We start from the raw sequence: 22630 nt of genomic DNA on the forward strand, positions 1-22630 counted from the left end.
AAGAATTCTCTTGATGAGCGAGCATGGTAAGATCTCATGTGGTTTGGACATGTTATCAGAAAACACCTGTCCCCGCAGAAGGTCGTCATGTTTGACAAAGACCCTTAGCGAGATGGACTGACGTAGTAGCTGCAGCCATGGATTCAAACATAGCAAAGACTGTGAGGATCGAAAACAGTTGGACTCAATGACACCAGTGATGACGACAACAAGCTTAAAGAATCCTGGGGTCTCTTAGGGGGCAACGTCTCTTAAGTAATTAGGAAGATACTGTATAGACTCGTGTATAAGCCGAGTTTTTTCAGCACATTTTTAATGCAGACAAAGCCCCTGTTGGCTTATAGTGCAGTGCGGGCGTTCTCCGACCTCTCCTGCTCATCTGCGGGCGCCTGCAGCCGGATGACTGCTGATATCACCGCTCTTCCTTTCTCCTGCTCGCCGGCAGCCTCTGTGTTGTCCGTGCCGTACTGGGCAAGGACCTGCCCGCGTCTGGGTGCTGGTACGTGGGGTGCACCCATCCTTGTCAGATGAATGTCGGATGTGGATGCGGATGCGGCCGCTCTTCTTCTCCCGCTCTTCTCCAGGGCTGTGACCAATGACGTAGCCTTTACAGTCTTACCTGTGCCTGGTCACGCCCCCTTGCTCCACGCATTGCTGAATACAAGTACCAGTATACAGTATCTCTCAACTTGGATATACAGTACGTTTATTTACAGTACTTAGTCTGCTATATTTTATTTATTTTCTTATTAACCCCTCTCTGGACCCCGTGTTGACTATGCTTGCATAGAGCAGCCTGTGTTAAGGCTTATAATATACACGCTGCATTGTGTATGCACTGTGTTACTGCATGTGTTCCATTAGCACTTCCCACACATATGCGGTAACGCTGCGTATGCAGTAACAGTGTGTACACAACACAGCGTGTATATTATGTGCCCTAACACAGGCTGCTCTATGCAAACAGTCACCGCATTGTGTACATGCAGTAAGGCAGCGTGTGTAGCATACAGTAACACTGCGTGTATAGTTAATATTGATACCATATTGTTTTTGTTGACCCTCTTTTCCACTTACAGAGCTAATTTACTGTTTTTCTTCGAAATAAATATTCAAAAACATTTAACTTACTGATGCCTCAATTAATGTAATTTTATTGGTATCTGTTTTTATTTTGAAATTTACCAGTAGCTGCTGCATTTCCCACTCTAGTCTTATATATTTGAGTCAATAAGTTTTCCCAGTTGTTGTTTTTTTTGGTGGTAAAATTAGGTGCCTCGGCTTATATTCGGGTCAGCTACTACTCGAGTATCTATGGTACATCTAGCATTCTGGAGACACATAGGCAAAAGAAAGAGGTTTCACTAGTGGCAGTTGACATCTTGGCAATGAACAGGATTGATAAAAAGAGAATAAAGAGGGATTTGTATTTCATTGTATATTCTGCTTATAACAGTTTATAATTCCTTTATATTAATAATTTTAATTATAGTTACAATTATCTACTAGAATTGTATTGTGTGTGTACTAGAATTATCTAATAATTACTTTTTAATAGACCACTTCCAATTTTTAGCCATATCTTTGATTACTTCATTAAGATATATTACAAGATATCAAAACTAAACCAAACTCACACACGAACTGCCATCAAGTCCACTCTGACTCATAGTGACCCTACAGGACACAGTAGAACTGCCCCTGTGGGTTTCTGAGACTGTCACTCTTCACAGGAGTGGACAGCCTTATCTTCTGCCCATGTAAAATGTCAGGGGAAGGTTTAATAACCACCACAGATGACACAACTTTGCTTACTGAAAGCAAGAAGAACGTGAAGTACTTATCGACAAGATCAACTACTATAGTCTTCAGTATGGACTGTAAAGCAATAGAAAGAAAACAAAAATCCTACCAAACAGACCAGTAAGCACATCATGATAAAGAGGAAAAGGGTTGACGTTATCAAGGATTTCATTTTACTTGGCTCCACCATCGATACTCCTGGAAGCAGCCTAAGAAATCAAACAACATATTACATGGAACAAATCTGCCACACAAGACATATTTTAAGTAGCAAAAAGTCAAGATGTCACTTTAAGGACTAAAAAGTCTGACTCAAGCCATGGTATTTTCCATCACCTCATATGGATGTGAAAGCTGGAAAATGAATATTAAATATATCCATGGACTATTAAATACATCATGGCCTGTTAAATTCACCATTGTTAACTATACCACGGACTGTGGTGCATAAGTTAAAATCGGCTTGCTGACACCTAACAACAACAATGCAATGCTTTATCTGTAACCTTTCTTAAGGGAATGGCTAGAGACTTTAGTCTTACCTGTAAGCAACCACACACACTGCTCTTTTTATTTATCATTTTATTCTATTTTTTAATAAATCGTTTTATTGGGGGCTCTTATGACAATCCATCTATCAATTGTATCAAGCACATTTGTACATATGTTGTCATTATCATATGTACATAGTGTATCATGTATCATAGTGAATGAGGGGGGAGTGCGGAATGGAGACCCAAAACCCATCTGTAGGCCACTGGACATCCCGTTACAGAAGGGTCTCAGGGAGGAGATGAGCCAGTCAGCGTGTGATGTAGCAACGATGAAAAATACAACTTTCCTCTAGTTCCTAAATGCTTCCTCACCTCCCCCCCACCACCACTATCATGATATGAATTCTACCTTGCAAGTCTGGCTAGACCAGAGGATGTACACTGGTACAGATAGGAACCAGAAACACAGGGACTCCAGAGCGGATGATCCTTTCAGGACCAGTGGTGTGAGTGGCGATACTGGGAGGGTAGAGGGAGGGTGGGTTGGAAAGGGGGAACTGATTACAAGGAACTATATGTGACCTCCTCCCTGAGTGACGGACAACAGAAAAGTGAGTGAAGAGAGATGTCGGACAGGGCAAGATATGACAAAATAATAATTTATAAATTATCAAGGGTTCATGAGGGAGGTGGTAGCGGGGAGGGAGGAGAAAAAATGAGGAACTGATGCCAGGGGCTTAAGAGGAGAGCAAATGTTTTGAGAATGATGAGAGCAATGAATGAATAAATGTGCTTGACACAATTGATGTATGTATGGATTATGATAGGGGTTGTATGAGCCCCTAATAAAATGATTAAAAAAACAAAACAAAAAATATGAGTTGGGATGCTTATGCTAATATTCTGCATTTGCTGTAAATCACTGGTTACAAAGAGCCAGTGCAGAGCCTTTTGATCAGGGTTCAGCAATGACTTATTTGTGCAAGACACACAATGTCCTCGGAAGACCTTTTTTTTTCTTACAAGTAATGAATCCTTGCAATTAATGGGAAATGTTACTTAAAAGCATCAGCCTCGCTAGCAGAAAGAGAATGATAGTTTGGGGGTATAGTCTGCTGCATAGCATGATTACCTACAATGAGTGTAGTTTCACAATATTATCTGTAAGCCAGCATTTTCCTTCCTTGCATTTTCTACCTCTCTCATATCACTGTTAGCACCACAAGAAGGAAACCCTAAAAAGCGCTTCATGAAAATAATTTGAACTTGACCTTGTGCTCCCAGAAACAATTGCATTTGCAGCTCTTCCCAACCTCATATTCAAAAGCACCCACCCATATCTGGTCTCTTTTACTACTTTCTCCTAAAAGAGGGTGGAGAGATATATTCGGTATGTAAAAATAAGCTATTGTATCTCAAAGAGGAGATAGGATGTTCATTAAGGGTTGTTTGAATGAACAAGTCATGCTGCATTGTCTACTGGGAGCTGCCTGCCAATTGCTTTTTTGGTTAAGAGTCAAGAAAAACATTGGAAAGGGCCCCGGCAGGCCTGGGAGAGAAGCGAGCAGCGCTTCCATTTATCAAGTAGGTGCAGAAAGTTTCTCCCATCTTGTTAGCTGTCAGGGTGCCGGCTGCAGCTTCCCGGTCTTTTCCCATCTTAGAGAGACCTGTCTTAAAGAGGGGCCTGCCGCTCCTTCGGATCACAGACCATGGGGTACGTATCCCAGACTACAGGACCACGGAATACCTCTTTCTCTACTGAATACCTTTTCCAAGATTCTTTGTCATTCTTCCTGGACTGATCCAGAGGCAAGTGTTTTAAGATACGTACTAGCCTGGGTCTTGCAGTGAAATAACTGATACTCTTTGGAAAGAAAGGAGGCAAACTGGTCAGTATGGTTGCCTTTATCAAACTGAGGGATGTTAGACCTGTAGCCAGGGGTAAAGGTGAAAGGAAATGAATTTTCTCTGATTTAAAAAGGTTTCATCCTGTTAGCATGCTGTCAGGCAGTTTGCCTTTAGCTTGCTGGCCTGACAGGCTTGGGTGTGGGGCAGCATGTAAATGCAGCTGAAACGTTATGTTGTTACTTTGTTTGGAAAAGGATCAACACGGAGAGGATGTGCTGTGGTTTTCTGTAAGGGATGACAGAGCAGTGATTCCACTAGATGAAGTGACTTCCTGTGTGACTCTCGCGTGTGGAGGGCTTAGCACTTCTTACCATCGCACGGCACAGAAGGCGTGCGCCTGGCACGGTCCACGTCTCCCCTTCATTCTGCCACTCTGTGGCTCCTCTGCTGCCCTGCTGTGTCCATAAGTCGTCTTTTTCTTTTTCTTTTTGTCACGTGTGATCTTTAGGCTTTGGATATAATTATGAAGAAATTAGTCTTCTACAGTTACAATATCCCAATTGAAGGAAAGGCAATTAAGAAATTTCAATATAAAGATTATGTTTTGGGGGGAAATTATCAGTTTTCCCCCCTAAAATTAACCTTGCTTCCTAGGCACTCCAAGTAAAACATTAGCGTTTGCCTTTTACATTCTGAAGCATTGTATTATGTGGTTAAAATTTGTCATAGTTACATTTCGTCATTTAAAAGATAAAGTAAGATGTGCTTGTAGCTCTGAGTCGCATTTTGTAGTTTTGTGTTTGGTTTCAATGATGGGGCCTTGGTCGAACCATAATCAAATCATAGTTACTACAAGGAAATCAGATCCCTTAGACTTCTTTAAGCCTTTCTTAATTCAGTGGCTAGGAAATGTAATATTAATAACATATTTGGAGTGCTTTCTTTGTGCCTGACTTTATTCTAAATGGTTTTCACGAATTCCATCATGATAAAACTGAGGCCCCAAAGATTAGATAACTTACTCATGAACTGACAGTGGTGCAGCCACGGTTTGTACCCAGGCTTTCTGACTACCAGGACTTCATTTTAATCACTATATTATAATGCTTTGCCTACAGTATAATTGTTATTACTTTTCTTAAGCCTTTCAACTATGCATTTAAAAAATAATGATTACATCATATGTTTATGTCAATGAACCCCATCGGTGAAGAAGCCATTGGTCCTGGAAAATATGAACCCATAGATATATTAATAGTCAGGATAGCTGCTTTAAACACAAGAGAAACTTCCCTGAGTGGTGTTTAGCCCCTCATTGCTACTCCTCTCGGACCCTTCCGTTCGCTGAAGCAGGAGCAGGCGGCTTGTCTCCAGCACCGTGTAGAACGTACCTTGGTTTCCAGGTGTCATATCAGAAACTATGGGTCGAATATTTGGATCCTAACTTTTCTGTGTAGTTTTGCCTCATTTACTTGTTTCACAGGGTCTGTGGCAACAGTGTTGGAAAGGCTCAAGTGAAAATTCATACTTTAAGAAAAACACTTTTTTAGATATAATTTATAGACCATAAAATTCACTCAATTAAAATGTACAATTCAATGGTTTTAGCATATTGACAACATTTTAAAACTTCATCTTTGATTTTTTTTAAATTTCAAAGATCTTTGAGATGCTTAGATGAAAAGGACTCCTGTGGCTAATGAAGACTATTCATATTTTCGTTTCCCTCCTTCAGAAATGTGTGCTTTACTGGCCGGAAAAGAGAGGAATCTATGGGAAAGTCGAGGTTCTGGTGCTCAGTGTGAAAGAATGTGATCACTACACAGTCCGAAACCTGGTCTTAAAGGTAAGCTATGAGGCCATAAATATCTACAAAGTAGATGATGATATAGGATTACACCTCTACTGTGAAATTACTTGTCCTCTTCAGTACTACAAATTCAGTTTAAAAAAATTAAATAATATCAGGATCAAAAAGAAATTCTAATCATTCCCAGATGTATGCCTTGGTCGTCTGCTACTATAAGCTGTGGAATAATTATATTAAAATAAGTAGATATTCAGGAAATTACTTATGTAGGATGCTATGATCTTTTAATTTGGATAATTAGCACATCCCTGATTGAACCTTTCAAAAGCCTAGAACTGAAAGCTGTGGTAGAGACCTTCCTGTAACTCTCTCTCGTTCTCTTTTTAAGTCACTTTGGTCTAAGCGGCTTTAAGTAAGATCCAGAAACTGGAAGACAGAAAACCTGCACTTGTGGGTGGTGGTAGGAGGGAAAACAAGCCCGAAGTGTTGAAGAGTTCTTCAGTAACGTGGAGTTACAGTCATTTATAGGGACTTTTCCCAGACACGATTACGTCATAGAAAAATTATCTTATTTAACTTATTGTAGGCAGATCCTGAGAAAAGTTGCCATGGTATTATGTTTTTTCCTCTCATCCCAAAATGTCAGTCTTATCTCTAGCATAACTGTTGGAAAAGAATCATCTTAGAGGGGAAGAGGGTGGAGGCAGAGCTTCAGTGACAGTTTTTGTTGAGACATGCTGGACAGGAAGGCACTTATGGAAAAAATGTCCTCAACATATGTTCCCCAGAGCCTAGGATATGCCAAGCCCTCAGCCAGGCACTGGGTTGCCAAGGTGGCACACACAGACCCAATGCGCACACATTTGCAATCAAGCAACCCCATGCTGCTCCTTTCCCATGGGGGTCCTCCCTACTGTCAAATACTGGAATTTGGGGTGAGTGTAGAGGTATTAAGATGAATGACTATAAAATTAAATGTTCTTATAATGATTGACCAGTTGTTCTTTAGTCAATCCCAAATCGTGGTGAGCCTAAGTGGGTCCAACGAGAAGTGTGCTCCTTAGGCTTTCGATAGCTAAGATTTCAGAAGTCGATTACTGAGTCTGGCTTCCTGTTCACAGCTGAGCATGCTATCCAGGGTCCCTCGATGGTGCAAATGGTTATCATGCTTGGTTATTAACCAAAACGTTGGTGTGGTTTGAATCCACTCGGGTGCCCCTGGCTGCTGATACTAGTGTATTGGTTAATTCCTTTCAGGGACACTCACAAAACAGGAAACACAATCTCCTTCTTCTTTCAGGGATACATTTTTCATCTACCATTTTATTCATCGCATCTATAAACATATTCAGCATCTTTTACATATGCACTATCCATATTAAATACGTATCTCATTTAATAAGAGTGAAACAGTCCAACTTTGAGATTGGGATATGTATAGTAACGCTTTCTTAAGGTGAGCGCTTGAAAAATCTCCAGTTTCCAATGAGCCGTAAGTTTTCTGCCTCAAAATAAGTTGCCAACAAGCTGGGAGCAAGAGAAAGGATCATGACTGTGGTTTCGATGACTTTCAATTCCACAAGTGACCGAGGTGGTTAGTGACTGTTGTTATTTTCAGCATGGAAGTCACACGCAGCATGTGAAGCACTATTGGTACACCTCCTGGCCTGATCACAAGACTCCTGACAGTGCCCAGCCCCTACTCCAGCTCATGTTGGACGTAGAGGAAGCCGGGCTTGCTTCCCTGGGCCGAGGGCCTGTGGTTGTCCACTGCAGGTAAGACACAAACTACCCTTTCTGCCGGCGCAACTGTCCATTCTGGGGAAAGTGACAGAGTGAGAGGTAGTTGGGTTTTTGTTACTGGCTGTGATCTCATCGGTAATGAAGTTATTTCATGGAATTTGCTAACTTCCTAATATTTGAGACTGGACCAAGATGATAATTATGGAAATGAAGTCAGCTTTTAAGAGCATTTTCAGCAAGCATGTGCAGTATTGACAAAAAGCAAGTTTTCAGTAAGTGAGCAGAAAAGCTTAGTCACTTAGCCTGAAATGTACATTTATTCCATTAGTCTCATGTGCCTCGGCCACCCAGAGACACTGTTTGAAATCATCCGTGGGTTTGGTGTTGTCTCCATGTAGGACTTCCTCTGAACGTGGGTGGTATCTTGTTAACATAGAGGAGGATGTCAAATTTGGTGAAAATCCTGGGGTGCTGGATGCGGGGTGACATAAGGACCAGATGTCCTTGATGGCTTCCTTCCCTAATGTCTAGCTTGAATCTCTCCTGCCATGATTGATACCTCAAGCAGGAGAACCCTGTTTTTCTTCTACCATATCCAAACTAAAGCAGGTAATTTAAAGATGGTTTATATAACAATCCATTTACTGATGTATCGCTTTATTTAGCCTTCTCATAAGTCTGTTGAGATAGCTTTTGATACTACTTTCAATAAAGTTTTTTTTTAAATATCATTGTAAATTATAATTTTAACTTATTTTTTTGGACTTTTCTGGATTAATTAAGAGTAAAATTTTCAACATTTCCATTTATTCTAAGAGGGCATTAACAACCTCCTAGCCGAGGGCCTTGTCCCAGAGGTAGCTTAGGTTGAAAAGCAACCTCATTGGCCATCTATCAGAATTGGGACTGTTCCCCACCCCAAACCATGAGAGTCAGGGTATCTAAAGCCAACCAGTCACTTCCCTTATAAAACCAGTCCCCTTCTGATTACTGTTTCTAAGAGTGAAGCCATCCTTTTATTTCCAGGCACTCAACACTCACAGTTTCCAGTTATCTTCAGCAATTCTTTCACCTGCATCCTCAGTATCTAATCAGGCACCAGATAGTCTTTCCCTTCAAAGCTTCTCTGGTAACCACTTCCTGCCCAACCACCCTAGTCCGGGCCCTTGTGACCTCATCCTTGCTTGTAGAAATAGTTCGCTAACTGTACATGAATAACCCCATCCCCACTTTAACCTACTCTGTGCGCATCTCTGGGCTGATATTCCTAAAATCTTTTCTTTTTTTTTTTTAAAATCACCTGAAGTCCTGCTCAAAATTCCCACTGGTTTCCCACTGTCTGCGGTGAAAGTTCTTATTGTTGGGTGTAGGGAGTTCAATGAATGCCTTGAAAGTATTTGAACAAACTTGGGTGTATACGTTTATGAGAATTCATAGTGGTCATTCTCAAAATAAATAGATAAATAATTTAAAATACAAGTAGAAGATGAAGGCCCAACCTCTTATCTTTCTATATAAAATCCTTTAGAGGCACCAGTGGCGAGCTGGGAAGCATAAAAGGCACAGCACTTGGTTACTATTGAAACGGTTGACAGTTCAAGCTCACTGCAAGCACTTTGGAAACCAGACCTGGGGATCTGCCTCGGAAAGGTCACACCCTCTAAGACTCTGTGGAAGAATTCTACTCTGCAAACATGGGGTTGCCGTGAGTTGGAGTGGACTCAGAGAAAATGCCTGGCAACACTATTTCCTCCGGTCCCTCTGCGATAACTCTCTACGGCAAGCGAGTCTCCACACTGTCATAGATCATGTATCCTGTGGGACAATTTTCTTTTCTTATACTGTCCTACTTTGAGAATATCCCATATGGAATAGTCTCCCTCACTCATGATAACCAAAGCCCCTAACATTATTAGGGTACAGTTCAAATTGTCATTTTTTCAATGAAACAAATCCTGTACAAACACATCAACAAAAGGAGACCTCTAAGTCTTCTCAAGTTTTCTAGCACTCACCCGGCATGAAAGAAAGTGCCACCTAGGAAAAATAAGTATTATTTGAATGCCAAGAAATAACTCCACTCATGGGGACTAAAGAAAGCACCTAAAGTTAGCATGTGTTGAATTAAGTCTTGACAAATAACTAGTGTTTGAGGTTTTAAATGGTAGTGGGGAGTGCATTTCTAACCAAGGATATATTATGAACGCAGAAAGAATCATTAGAAAAGAAATGGCGTTTTTGGTAATGATTCATATCGAGTAGAAGAGGTACAGGGAGAACTGCAGAAGCTTGGAAGTTAATGACGACCAGATGATGAGGGGCCACAAATAACCTGGTAGGATGCTTAGATATCATCCTATAACTCATGGGAGTCAGCGAGGAGTAATATACTTAGGGCTCTTCTCTAGAAAGATGAACCTAGCAGCTGTCCAGGAAGAACCTTGAGATGTGGAAGCTGTGATGAGATCATTGCTTTAATTTAATCATCAGCTAAGGGGATGCTGGACACGTGAGCACAGTCTATGGAAAAGAAAGCATGGGTCCCCAAGAGCTCCGCGGAGGAGGGAGATAGAACACTTTGGTAACAGATTGGATGTGGGAGGTGAGAGAGGGGGAAGACGTTAAAGATGGCTCCAAATGTCTAGGCTGGAAAAGTTGTGACTGGCTGGTCATGCCATTAAGGGGAAAGATAATGAATTCCGTTTGATATATATCAAATTTAGATGCATTGAATTGAAGCGAGCACAGGATAGGGACATGAAGAGTGTGCTTGGGTGTGAAATGCCAACCTAGAGTTTACACGAAACCTTGAGAATGCAGGTGTTGATTTGAGAGACGTTTACCTAAAGACTGTGAGTAGGTTGCATTGACTGATAGGAAGAAGGAAAACGCTTGTTAGTTGAGTTCAGGACCTACCGTTTAAGGTAAATGAAAATGTAAAACATGCTGGACATGTTTGAATTATCGCCTCTATCTAAGTGACCTAGAAATGTTTGCTTCTAGACATTTCCTCTCCTAAACAAAGAGAATCTACAATCCTCCACAGGAGTCTATCCACACCCCTGCTCCCCTCGCTCTCCCTCAAATCAGTCCTCATTCCCTTCGAGCTCAGGGGGCCCTCATGCTTCCAGGACTCCAGACCTGGCATTGAACTTGACATATGACTCACTCGTCAGTGCCATGTGCAAGTCTCAAACTGTGGATGCCTAAAGGTTGGCCTCTATGCTGCTGATACCTCACCGAAGTTCAGGCCCTGGTGTTTCTCTAGTCCAGAACAATTGCAATGCCTTTACCCTGCCTTTCCCACCCACAACTGCTCCTCAGCCCACTGCTGGTAGATGCTGAGACGATTTTGCCTCACAGTGACCTCAGGTGACAGAGTAACATGTCTGGGAGCAGATCTGTGTCCCAGAGAGCAACAGGTGAGCTGGAACCACCTAGTGGGTTTGAACCGCCAGGTAGGGTCAAACGACCAGTCTTTCGGGTTAGCACCTAAGTGCTTCACCGTTGCCCTACTGCACTCCCACTCACCCAGAATGGAGTCAGTGAAAAAGGATCGCTGCGATGGTTCCATTTCATGCGCGCACAGGTCTCACCCTAAACATGTTTCAACATAATGCTCCTCTTCAGGACAGTGGTCGATGAGTTCTTAGTAATGCATTTTTCTTTGTTTGATTAGGGGGCCTTACAAAAAAAAAAAGATGCATCTGTGTCATGAGAAAAAAAATTGTTTTGTAGTGAGTAGCAATAGAAAAATCTTTAACAAAACTCTAGTGCGCATCTTCCCAACTCGTTGACGTTTTGAAGCCAGTTTGTGAGCTGCTCCACCCAGAACAGCAGTTTTCAGTGCGATCAGGTGTTTCAAGGAGGGTCGGTGAGATCTCAGAGATTAATTGAAGGCATCGCGGTCAGCTCAGAAGTGGTAACGGTGACTGTCTTTTGAGAGCTCAGAAGGGTAATTTGGATAGATTTTCCTGAAGGACAGAGGCCTGGAAGAAGTTTTAGGAAAATTTAGAAATTGCATTGGTGAGAGGGTAGCAAGGGCTGTCCCAGGAGAACTTTGTTGGGAAATCTCTCCGTCCACCCAACCGGCCTGGTCTTTGTTGTTCCTAAAACTCAAAAAAGCATTTCAAAGGGACACAATCCGAGTCCCTTAAGATGTCAAAACTGCCATTTTGACATGCTATCACCCGAAGAGTTGAGAATTCTTTGAGGAAAGGTTAGAGAGCTGGAAGCACTGCTTGCAGACGTGCATAGACCTAACCACGGGGTTTGTCCAGAGCAGCAGCCCCCCACCCCCCATTAATCTTTTGTTTCACAATTGTTACTATTATTTTGGAGAAAAAACTTTTGGACTTCCCTGGGCGTAACTAAATAAAAAAATATGTACTTGAAGCAACTTAACACAGGATCCAACTTCTATTACTCAATACATAGACCTGTTTTATGGCTGTTATTACTAAGTGTTCACATTTAAAAAGATTAAAAATGACTCACTGAAAAGAGTATCATTTACCTTTCTCATCGTTCTTCCATCTTTTATCTTTATGTTTTCCTTCCAGTGCAGGGATAGGTAGAACTGGATGTTTCATTGCAACTTCCATTGGCTGTCAGCAGTTGAAAGAAGAAGGAGTTGTCGATCCCCTAAGCATTGTCTGCCAGCTTCGTGTGGACAGGTGGGTGCTTGAAGGATTTCCTAAGTGAGATTTCACTTCGGACTAGCATGAGCAGCCACAATCAGATCTGATCAATTGGGCTTTGTAAATTTCCCAGGCACCCAACCCCTCAGTCGCCAAAAAGATTTGTGTAAAATGCTGAATCATACATATCCATTAAAAAGTCCCCCTGTTACTCATAGCACCAATCCTCCAAAAATTCAAAAGCCTACCATCCATACTTAATCTTTCTTCATCTCGCACACAGACTGTTCCTATATGCTGCTCCTCATTTATTTTACTCTCTATTGCTTTCTATGTGAGGATGGTGCAGGAGCGAGCAATATTTGGTTCTGTTGTACAAAAGTTGCTTATGATAGTCAAAGCCCACTCATGCATACTGAACAATAAACAACACTCCCTTTCTACATACTCTGCATTCTCCTGTGACTTACTCATTGCCTTTAAGGTCTTGAGCCTTTAAAATGACACATGTGTGGTACTACTATCAAGGAGTGTCTTATAGGCACGTAGTTTTATCACTTCTGTGAGGACTTCTATACTGTGTTTCAGAGCCTGACAATAAACATCTCTTCCTCACACCATTACTACACGTATGTGGGTGGAAGAATAGTTGAGCCCATGATAGAAAACACTGAGCAGAGGCTTCTTGCCAGGGGTCACAGAGAGAAAGGGCCATAGGGTCATATAGGTTGCTGACCATTATGATCAGCAACTCAGTATACTGGGAAATGAACTTTTTCAATTCATTCATTCACAGAGTAAATATGCCTTCGTCGTTTAGGAATTGCTCTCAATGCTACACTTACAGCGTCTGCCAAGATGAATGAGGCCCCAGCCCCAGATCTTACAGAATTCAGAGGTGGACAGACAGAAAGATAGATAAGAAACAACAAAATATATGCGCATTAATTTCAGACAGAGATAAATTCCGTGAAGTAATGAAACAAAGAGGGTTACAGCCTATAACCTAGACTTTCCTAAAGATGAAACTGTACCGTTACTTTTAAAGTTTCATTCAACAAAAAGGGATCAAATTGCTGTTCTGAAAATTGAATGAGGTACATAGCACTTGCACAGTTTGGCCATCGTTATTAGAATTATGTTTTAAAAGTTTCTCTTCTTTCTGAAAATTAAACATGTAAGTCCTCCAGTCCAGGTTAGGTTTTCCTTCTTTGCTCCAGAGCTCCCGGTCTCCTCTCTCAGGCATCTCTCCATCCCGACCACTGTTTGTCTCCTTTTAAATAATAGCCTTAAAGTCTTTCTAAGTGCATTTCCCTTCTCTTTTTACTCTTAATTTTGGCTCCCTTCTTAGCGACTGCTCATCATGCTGGTTAAGATCCGGAGCTCTGCTAAGAGGTTCTCAGGGTTTGTTGGCTGGCTCCCATCATTCTCAGGTCGGGTGACCTTGGGTGGCTCTGAAGGAGCAAACTTCTTTATGCCTCACTTCTCTTCTGGGAAAGTGGAAATAACCATAACATATATATCATAGGCCATTGCCAAGATTAAAATAGACAATCTATGTAAAGTACCTGGCATATAATATGAATTTAATTAAGTTTAGTTAGATTTAGTATCAACATATAAAGATGTGTGTCCTAAACACACATCTATAAACTGGAGATAATATCTTCCAATTCCATTTTCTACAAACACTTTGGAGCCACTTGGAATATATCTCACAAGATAACTATAATAGTTAGATGAGATTAGACCTATGAAGTAGTTACTAGAGTGATTAATCTAGGTTTCTTATCCCCTCCCTCCCCTTCCTATAGCATCCCCCTTCCCATATCACATATATAACTATGCTTCCAAAAAAGCCTTTTCTTTCGGTACCTAAGATTTTCCCCCATTTTCTCTTCTCCTTCTCTTGTAATTGCCCTTTAGGGCTCCTGCTATCCCCTCCCCTTCCATCCAATGTAATCCATCTCTAACGATGGTGGATTCCAGAAGCTTCACTCCGATTCTGTCATCTGCCCTCATCTACCCAGAAGAGCAGTTGCAGGTCAAAAGATCAGACCTGCTCCTGCTGTGGCCTTGATTTCTCCAGCTTTGTGCTTTTGTAAACAAGAGTTCGTCACTGGACTCAAAATCCTGTAGGAACAGAAGTTCATATCCCTGAACACTGCTTTTTGACTACCATAAAGAGCCTATGTGGAGCATCACATTAGGATTAGGCTGCTAACCACAAGGTCAGCAGTTCAAGGTCAGCTGCTTCAAAGGAGAAAGATAAGGCTCTCTGCTTCCATAAAGATGTGTAGGCTCAGAAACCTAAAGGGATCGTTCTACTCTGCTCTATAGGGTCACGATGAGTCAGTTAACTCAATGGCAGTGATTTCTAGGTGTTTTGATTTGTTTTTGTTTGGGTTTGGCTTGGCTTGTTGGTTTTCTCGGGGTGTCCCTTTGTGTTTGGGTTTGTTCTGTTGTTCAATGGCAGAGCTCCATGAGCACCCGCTGCCGGCACAGATCTCACCTGACTCCATGCCACGCTGGCCTCCAGGATGACTTGCCCTACCTCTGGAACACCACCCTGGAAAATGGGCTTGACTCATCTACCTTTTTGTATCTTACTGCAAGTCCATGTTACCTATTGACCCTCCCATCTTCCCTCCCCTCTCCTGCCCACCCTTGGAAAGTGACCTCCTCTTCGGTTTCTATTTCCTAGTCATATTCTCTTGCCAAGCCCACCAAGTTGTCCTTTCGTTTTGAATGGCATCACAAATCCATTCTTTAAACTATTCTTGTTGTAAACCATATCACAATGCTCTTTCTATCTGCTCCTTCCTCCCTAGAGCAAATGGTCAGAAATTTTAACCTTGGCCTGCTAATTGGAGTCAATGCCAAGGTTTTCCCACAAGGGTTGTCCTTTTACTCCCGATAGGATCTTCAAAACATCGCCAAATTCTCTACTGATCTGAAGCCCACAGGCGCCTTACCACCCGAGATTTGAAGTACTGCCAATATATGTCTCAACATCTTTCTATCTGATATATTTATCAGGATCCCCACTGCATGCATTCTTTCTGAGCAGCTGCTTCTATTGTTTATGAAGCGGATCCTCTCCTTAAAACTTTCCTTGAAAGGTCTCCCCTCTACCTTCCTTCCTTCCCAGGATCAACAGCAATTTTCCTCTCTGGTCTCTGCCTTCTGTTGTTCACTCTCCCAATCAGAGTGTCAAACTCCCCCACTTATCCCGTGCCCCGCACGCCCCCCATGCCACACACACCCCACGCGCATGATTCCTCCCTCCCCCTTCAGTTCTTTAGCATTTCACCTGAGGCATCAAACAGAATGAAATGAAGGCGAGTGCAGGCATGAGGAGGGTCTGGAGTGAAAGCACAGAATGCCAGGATGGTGTTTGCTTGGCTCTTAATGACTATGAGAAGGCATTCACCTATGTGGCGCACAACAAACTATTGATAACTTTGCGGAGGATGGGCTTTCCAGAATCCTTCGTTGCAATCCTGTAGAACCTGTACCCAGACCCAGAGCCATGACTGGAACACAACAAGAAGATACTGAGTGGTTTCAAATCCAGGAAGGTGCTGTGTCATCCTTTCACCACATGTGTTCGAACTGTATGCTGAGCAAGGGGTGCAAGAAGAGGGACTGTGTGCATGCACCGTCATGATCAGTGGAAGACTTATGCGCAACATGCAAATGACACAACCTGGCTTGCTGAAACGTAACACACTTGCTGATGAAGCCCCACGATTGCAACCTTCAGCATGCAGTGCACATCAACATGAAGAAACCAGCATGCTCACAACTAGAGCGACTCCACAATCAGTGCTCATGGAATCAGCAGTCCAGAAATCAAGAAACTCACTGCATTGGGCAAATGTGCTTTACAAGACCTTTTTAAAGTATTAAAGAGTAAATATTTTACTTTAAGGACGAAGATGTACCTGATGCACGCATGACATATTTAATTGCCTCAAATTCATGTGAGAACTAGACAATGAATAAGGAAGAATAAATGATTTTAATCCTGACATTGGCAGAGTATATTGAACGTACCATGGCCCACTAGAAAAGCAAGCACGTCTGTCTTGAAAGCAGTTTACCCCGGCCTGAAGGTGAACAAGCGGCCGTCTAGTTCAGGAGCAACAAAGCCCCCATGGAAGAAGCACACCAGCCTGTGTGACCACGAGGTGTCTAGGGATCAGTTATAAGTCATCAAAGAACAAAAAATCATATCATTGTGTGCTCACCTCCATGATACGATCGCTGAAGACAAATGGGTACATAAGCAAATATGGCGAAGAAAGTTGATGGTGCCCGGCTATCAAAAGTATAGCATCTGGGATCTTAAAGGCTTGAAGGTAATCAAGCGGCCATCGAGCTCAGAAGCAACAAAGCCCACATGGAAGAAGCGCACCAGCCTGTGCGATCACGAGGTGTCAAAGGGATCAAGTATAAGGCATCATCAGAACAAAAAATCTTACCATAGTGAATGAGTGGGGGGAGTGCAGAGTGGAGACCCAAAGCCCATTTATAGGCCACTGGAGATCCCCTTGCAGAGGGGTCTCAGGGAGGAGACAAGCCAGTCAGGTTGCGATGTAGCAACAATGAAAAATACAACTTTCCTCTAGTTCCTAAATGCTTCCTCACCCCCCCGCCCCCCACTATCATGATCTGAATTCTACCTTGCAAGTCTGCCTAGACCAGAGGATGTACACTGGTACAGATAGGAACTGGAAATACAGGGAATCCAGGGTGGATGATCCCTTCAGGACCAGTGGTGTGAGTGGCGATCTGGGAGAGTAGAAGGAGGGTGGGTTGGAAAGGGGGAACCAATGACAAGGATCTACATGTGACCTCCTCCCTGGGGGATGGACAACAGAAAAGTGGGTGAAGGGAGATGTCAGACAAGGCAGGATATGACAAAATTATAATTTATAAATTATCAAGGGCTTATGAGGGAGTGGGGAGCGGGGAGGGAGGGGGGAGGGGGAATGAGGAGCTGATGCCAGGGGCTTAAGTGAAGAACAAATGTTTTGAGAATGATGAGGGCGATGAATGTACAAATGTGCTTTACACAATTGATGTATGTATGGATTGTGATAAGAGTTGTATGAGCCCCTAATAAAATGATTTTAAAAAAAAAGAAAAGAACGTAATATACCCAGAATGGTCCTTAGGAGCTAGGGTGGGGAGACTACACATACTTTATACATGTTATCTGGAGAGAACGGTCCCTGAAAAGGACATCATGCTTGGTAAAGGATCAGTAAAAAAGGGGACAATTCTGGATGACAGGAGTGGACAGTGGCTGCACCAATGGGCTCAAGCATAATAATCACGGGAATGTCCCAGGACTGGTCCGTGTTCGCTATGTTGGACATACGGTCACAATGAGTCAGGACCAACTTGATGACACCTAAAAAGTGCCATTAATTTTTAAACTCCAATTTGTAGCTGATTAGCGCCATTGACCATGCCCTTGACTCATGCCACTAAAGGGGAAAGTGGCTTCAACAAATCCAAGTATTCATCTTTCTTCCCTTACTGATTTTCCTTCCTCATCTGTCTAAACTTTGTCTCCATATCCCACTCTCGTTGGCTTCCTTGATTCCCGCTTGCAATCCATCTTCAGACATTCCAGAATGCACAGTGTCATAATGGGGACATGTATTTAATCAGAGGTCCCCACAATAGTCTTCAAAACATACACCTAATTTAACACCCAAAATATGCCTGAAAGTAGGAAAAGAGGTGTTCTTTATCCCCTCACTATTTATAAATGTGGAAACAAATATCTCAAGAGATCGAGTAATTTGTCTATGATCATATCCCTTAGAGAGTAGCAATATAGACCTCTTTTGGAACTAAAGCCTCTGATCTATAACTCAAAGGCTATGCATCTTGTAGATAAAAGCAAGCAGATTCTTGGATTATTGCAAAACTGCCTGACAAAGATGCATCTCTTTGATAGTGTTCTGCCAATTAAAAAATGCAATGACAGTATAACACCATAGTTTTTAAAGCAACGTTCATTATTCATGAGGGTCATTTCATCGAGGAATCATGCCCTTGTCAGCAGTTGCCTTAACAGTACACTTTGAGGGAGAAAAAAACAGTTGTGTCGTCCCATCTATGGTGAATGCCTACAATTTCTATGAAAGGTGAAAATCTCAAATACTATTTTTAGAGACACAGCCCCTCCTTTCTTACTGTCATTCAACCTGGGGGTGAAAGGTGAAGGCAACACTTAAGGTCTTCTCAGCTGTTAGCACTTTAATCCTTTCCAGAATGACAGCCAGGGAGTCTAGCTAGGGAGAGTTCAGAATGCAGGTTTTGATGCTGTGCCCCGAAGCAGGGAACCCGTTGATGAGACTCCATTCTTGGGAAGACTGGAAGATTGTGTCTGGGGCCTGAGAAGGTGGGAGACATTAGAAAGGATCAGAAGTAAGCTAGTAAGCACCTCATTAGGTAAGATCAGCCATAGGATTTGTGGGGCCCAGTGCAAAAAAAAAACATAGCCCCTTTGGTTGAAAAAAATGTTTTCAATTGCAGAATGGTAACAGCTAACTAAGCATGTAACCCAAGCAGAGTCTTTTGAGCCTAAGGAGAGATGGGTTGTATTGTTGACAGGTCACAAGCCCATGAAACCAGCCTGGCCTTGGGGTACATTTGGGATTTGTGTTTGTAGATGGGCCAGCACCCTGTCTCCCGGGCCCTGTGCTCCTGGATTAGGCGAACATTCGTCCCTTCAGCAGACACTTACTGGACACCTAGGTGTAGTTGAAAGAGAGCCCTGACAGACACTTCCTAACTGCGGCTCTCAGGGTGTGGTGCCCGAAGCACACGTGTCTGAGAGCCTACTTCAGTTCCAGGCCCTTCAGACCTTGTCCAGGGGGAAGGGCAAAGGTTCTGAAGTAACCTTGAGGAATATGTACATGACGATATCTATCAATCCCTCTCTACTTGGGAATTCAGAGTAAACAGTAACAGGCTAAAGAACCTGAAAATATCCCCAGTAAAGCTCATTTAATTTCATTTAAGATCTCGCTCACAACGCATTTGACCCTACCAACATTTAAACGGGAGGCAGTGAAGATGCAACATAATAAGTATGTATTATTTTTTCGATAAATTTGATAATGAAGAGAAGACGGGTGATGGGCTAGTAATTTGAACCTGGGCAAAAACAAACTGCTGTTGCCAAGTTGAGTATGGCTCAGAGCAACCCCATGCATGTCAGAGAAGAATTGCTCCATCCGGTTCTCCTGTCTGTGATCTTAATAAAAGACCGCCAGGCCTTTCTTTGGTGGCACCTCTAAGCCACCCAATGACCTTTGAGGTGAGACCAAAATATCAGTGCACTGATGTTGCATATTCTCGCAGATTGTAAGCTTCTTTCCTATCTTTTGGTTATCAACCTTCCTCATTCCGCGACCCTTTAATACAGTTTCTCAGGTTGTGGCGACCCCCCAACCATAAAAATTATTTTCATTGCTACTTCATACCTGTAATTTTGCTACAGTTATGAATCGGGTGACTCCTCTGAAAGGGCCATTTGACCCCCAAAGGGGTCATGACCCACAGGTTGAGAACCACTGCTTTAGACAGTGCACCCCCACCCTTTCACCCCACCCCACACATGCATGTTACCGAAGCCGTACACTGTGTGCCCTTCCCTCCCCCCTCTGAGAAGTCCCAGGCCCAGCTTGTAGCAAACAAAACGACAGCACGTGAACACTTGAAATGGAAGCTGTTTCCTGACTAATAAGTCAAGAGTTTAAGCAGGGGCAACATGCCTGCCGATTGAGAGCATTTGCTATGTTGGATCATCATTATTTAACATGACAGGAATATATCATTTAAATTCAAATCGCAGATATTTATAATGCTGAGTGTTTGCTAAAATCTCAACTGGTCCAGCTTAGAGATGAGAATGTTCATGCTGAATGGATGTTTCCAGTGAAGCAACAGAGACAAAGCCATTTGGTCAACTCCCCGTTCTCTGGCAAGTCATTATTTTCATTGGCCTTAGAGCAACGTCTATAAATAGAGGCGCCAGCCCACGTTGCAGACTCGTGAGCCTGTAATTCCTTTCTCTAATACTTGTGAGCATATTTTAAACTAAAATGAGCTTTTTTTGTTTTTCCCCAAGTTGGAGTTCAAATTCAGTACAAGGCACCCATGGGTGTTTTATTTAGAATGGATCGTTCTTTCATTCTGCTTGTGCTCATTTTTAATTAAAAGACGAGGTGGGTGGTATGTCAGTTGGGATGGAGCACCCGGTGGTAAGACCGGTAAGCCAATGGCCACTAGCAAGCAAGGCAGAGATCTCTGTAGTAGCTGTTGCCGAATTTAGTGCTAATCCTAGCCTGCTCCTAATTTCCATCGGGACCTCTAGTCCACTGTAAGGCTCTTCAGTTTCCGCAGTAAAAAGGCAAGAAGGAGTGTGCTAGTAGCCCCCAGCATCTTCTGGCATAAAACTCAACTCAAATCCATGGCTATCGAGTTGACTCCCACTCCTAGACCCCTACAGGATAGACAGCACTGCCTTTGTAGGTTTCTTAGAGTGTAACGTCTTATGGGACCAGAAAGCCTCATCTTTCTCCCAAGGAGGGGTTGATGGCTTTGAACCCCCAGCCGCTAGTTAACAACTCAACTCGAGAGCTCCCTCCCCACCAGACTTCCTTCTTCTGACATAAGGACAGATCCCTTTTTAAGAGTAAACTATCTCTGATACAACCTGATAGATATTGAATCTACAGTACTTCAAAATTAACTTTTATTATACAACCCACAACAGTTCCTATGTAGAACTGAAAACTAGTAATACACATGTAAACCACTCCATGGCCGAGTGACTGTGCCCCAGAGGGTTTCCAGGGCAGATTCTTTCCAAGGCCCCTCTGGGTAGATTCAAACAATGAAGAATAGTGGAGTGGCAGTAATCATCTGTCATCATATTTGTCAAATACTGGCTAATGAAGAGGTTGTTTTCAAAAGAATTATGCTCTCCAGTATGTTGAAAAATCTCTGACTCTTCAGGTAAAAATCCAAGAACTAAAGGGGTGGATGACTTATTCAATGCCATGGAAGAAATGTCTACCATCTTTATATATATCCTGAATTTGTGTAGTTCCAAAGGCAATTGTTTTCTTGGGTGGAAGATCTAAGTAGGTTAAGTCCAAGATTAAGAGAGAGAGGAAGTTCACATTCTAATCTGGTCTGTGACAATGACCCTGAACTAGCTGCTTTATAAACCAGAGACAATTGTATAGCTCTGATGGTTTCAGTTTAGATTGCTTAAAATACGTGAAGCACACTGAACTGTTGGCCAGCATAGTTGTGGAACGGGTTATTTTGCTCCATCATTTTCCCGTTCATGGAAGGTTACCATACACACATACATAACCATATTCAAAATGTGTAGTGGGGAAAAGGGCACAATATAATCAGGTAACTATATTTAAGTTATTATTTAGAAAGCCCTTTCCTATTTTGCTTAACTCCTTTAACTCTTAAATCTGACTAAATCATTTGTGACTGCACCGCCTTATTACTAAGGAGAGTTGAGGCGATGCAGGCTTCGCCACATTTACTTCATTTAGCCTTATCCCTGTGAAAGTTTTTAGCGTGAGGTAGTGAGAGAAAAGCCTTTACACGTTGAGTGTCAGAGATGCATCTGCCCCTTGTAAAAAAGAACAGTCACCTATGGAAACTCAGAAAATGCCCCACCTCCACATAGATCTTACAGGAGAACGGCAAGGCAGCAACGTGATCCTCAGAAGACATCTGGCTGGGGAGGAAAGGCACAACGCCAGTTGCAGGTTGACCTCTTGCAAGTTTTTCCTCAACATAGTATTTCTCTTTTTTCACCCATTTGGCACCTCTGGACGCTGGACGAATTTGAAAGGAGAGTTTGGGAAGTGAAGCACAGAAGCACATAAAAGAAGATTTGGTTCCAAGGCCTGTCTTTCCTTTTCCTCCCCTACCCCCACCCCCACCTCCCGAAAAGCAGGAAACAGTCTGTCTAATTCTCTTTTTGAGAGTCAGTGGTAAAATCTGCCTCTGTCCTCCTGCATCCTTAAGCTAGGGGCCTTATTTTGGAGTGACATTTAAAGGGCTCACTTGGGACTTCCCAGACAGGAGAGAAAAATGTTTCCAGTATGTGTCAGATCATTGTTTACATTTTTGATTAATGACTCTAGTTTGGCGATTTTCTTTTTTTTTAAATAATCATTTTATTAGGGGCTCATACAACTCATCACAATCTGTACATACGTCATCTG

The 22630-nt window shown here is 42.5% G+C and overlaps 1 protein-coding gene across 2 annotated transcripts in view; it reads left to right on the forward strand.

The window, feature by feature from the left end:
• Positions 1–22630, forward strand: part of PTPRR (protein tyrosine phosphatase receptor type R) — a 283812-nt gene that overhangs the window by 252973 nt on the left and 8209 nt on the right. For both annotated transcript variants that reach the window (XM_004700448.2, XM_004700449.3), the window contains 3 exons: positions 5881–5991; positions 7574–7731; positions 12261–12374. In XM_004700448.2, the coding sequence (XP_004700505.1) occupies positions 5881–5991; positions 7574–7731; positions 12261–12374 (383 nt within the window). The remainder of the gene's footprint in view (positions 1–5880; positions 5992–7573; positions 7732–12260; positions 12375–22630) is intronic.

Source organism: Echinops telfairi, unplaced genomic scaffold (assembly GCF_000313985.2).
Source record: "Echinops telfairi isolate 266 unplaced genomic scaffold, ASM31398v2 ScPeMD7_2;HRSCAF=8, whole genome shotgun sequence".
NCBI lineage: Eukaryota > Metazoa > Chordata > Mammalia > Afrosoricida > Tenrecidae > Echinops > Echinops telfairi.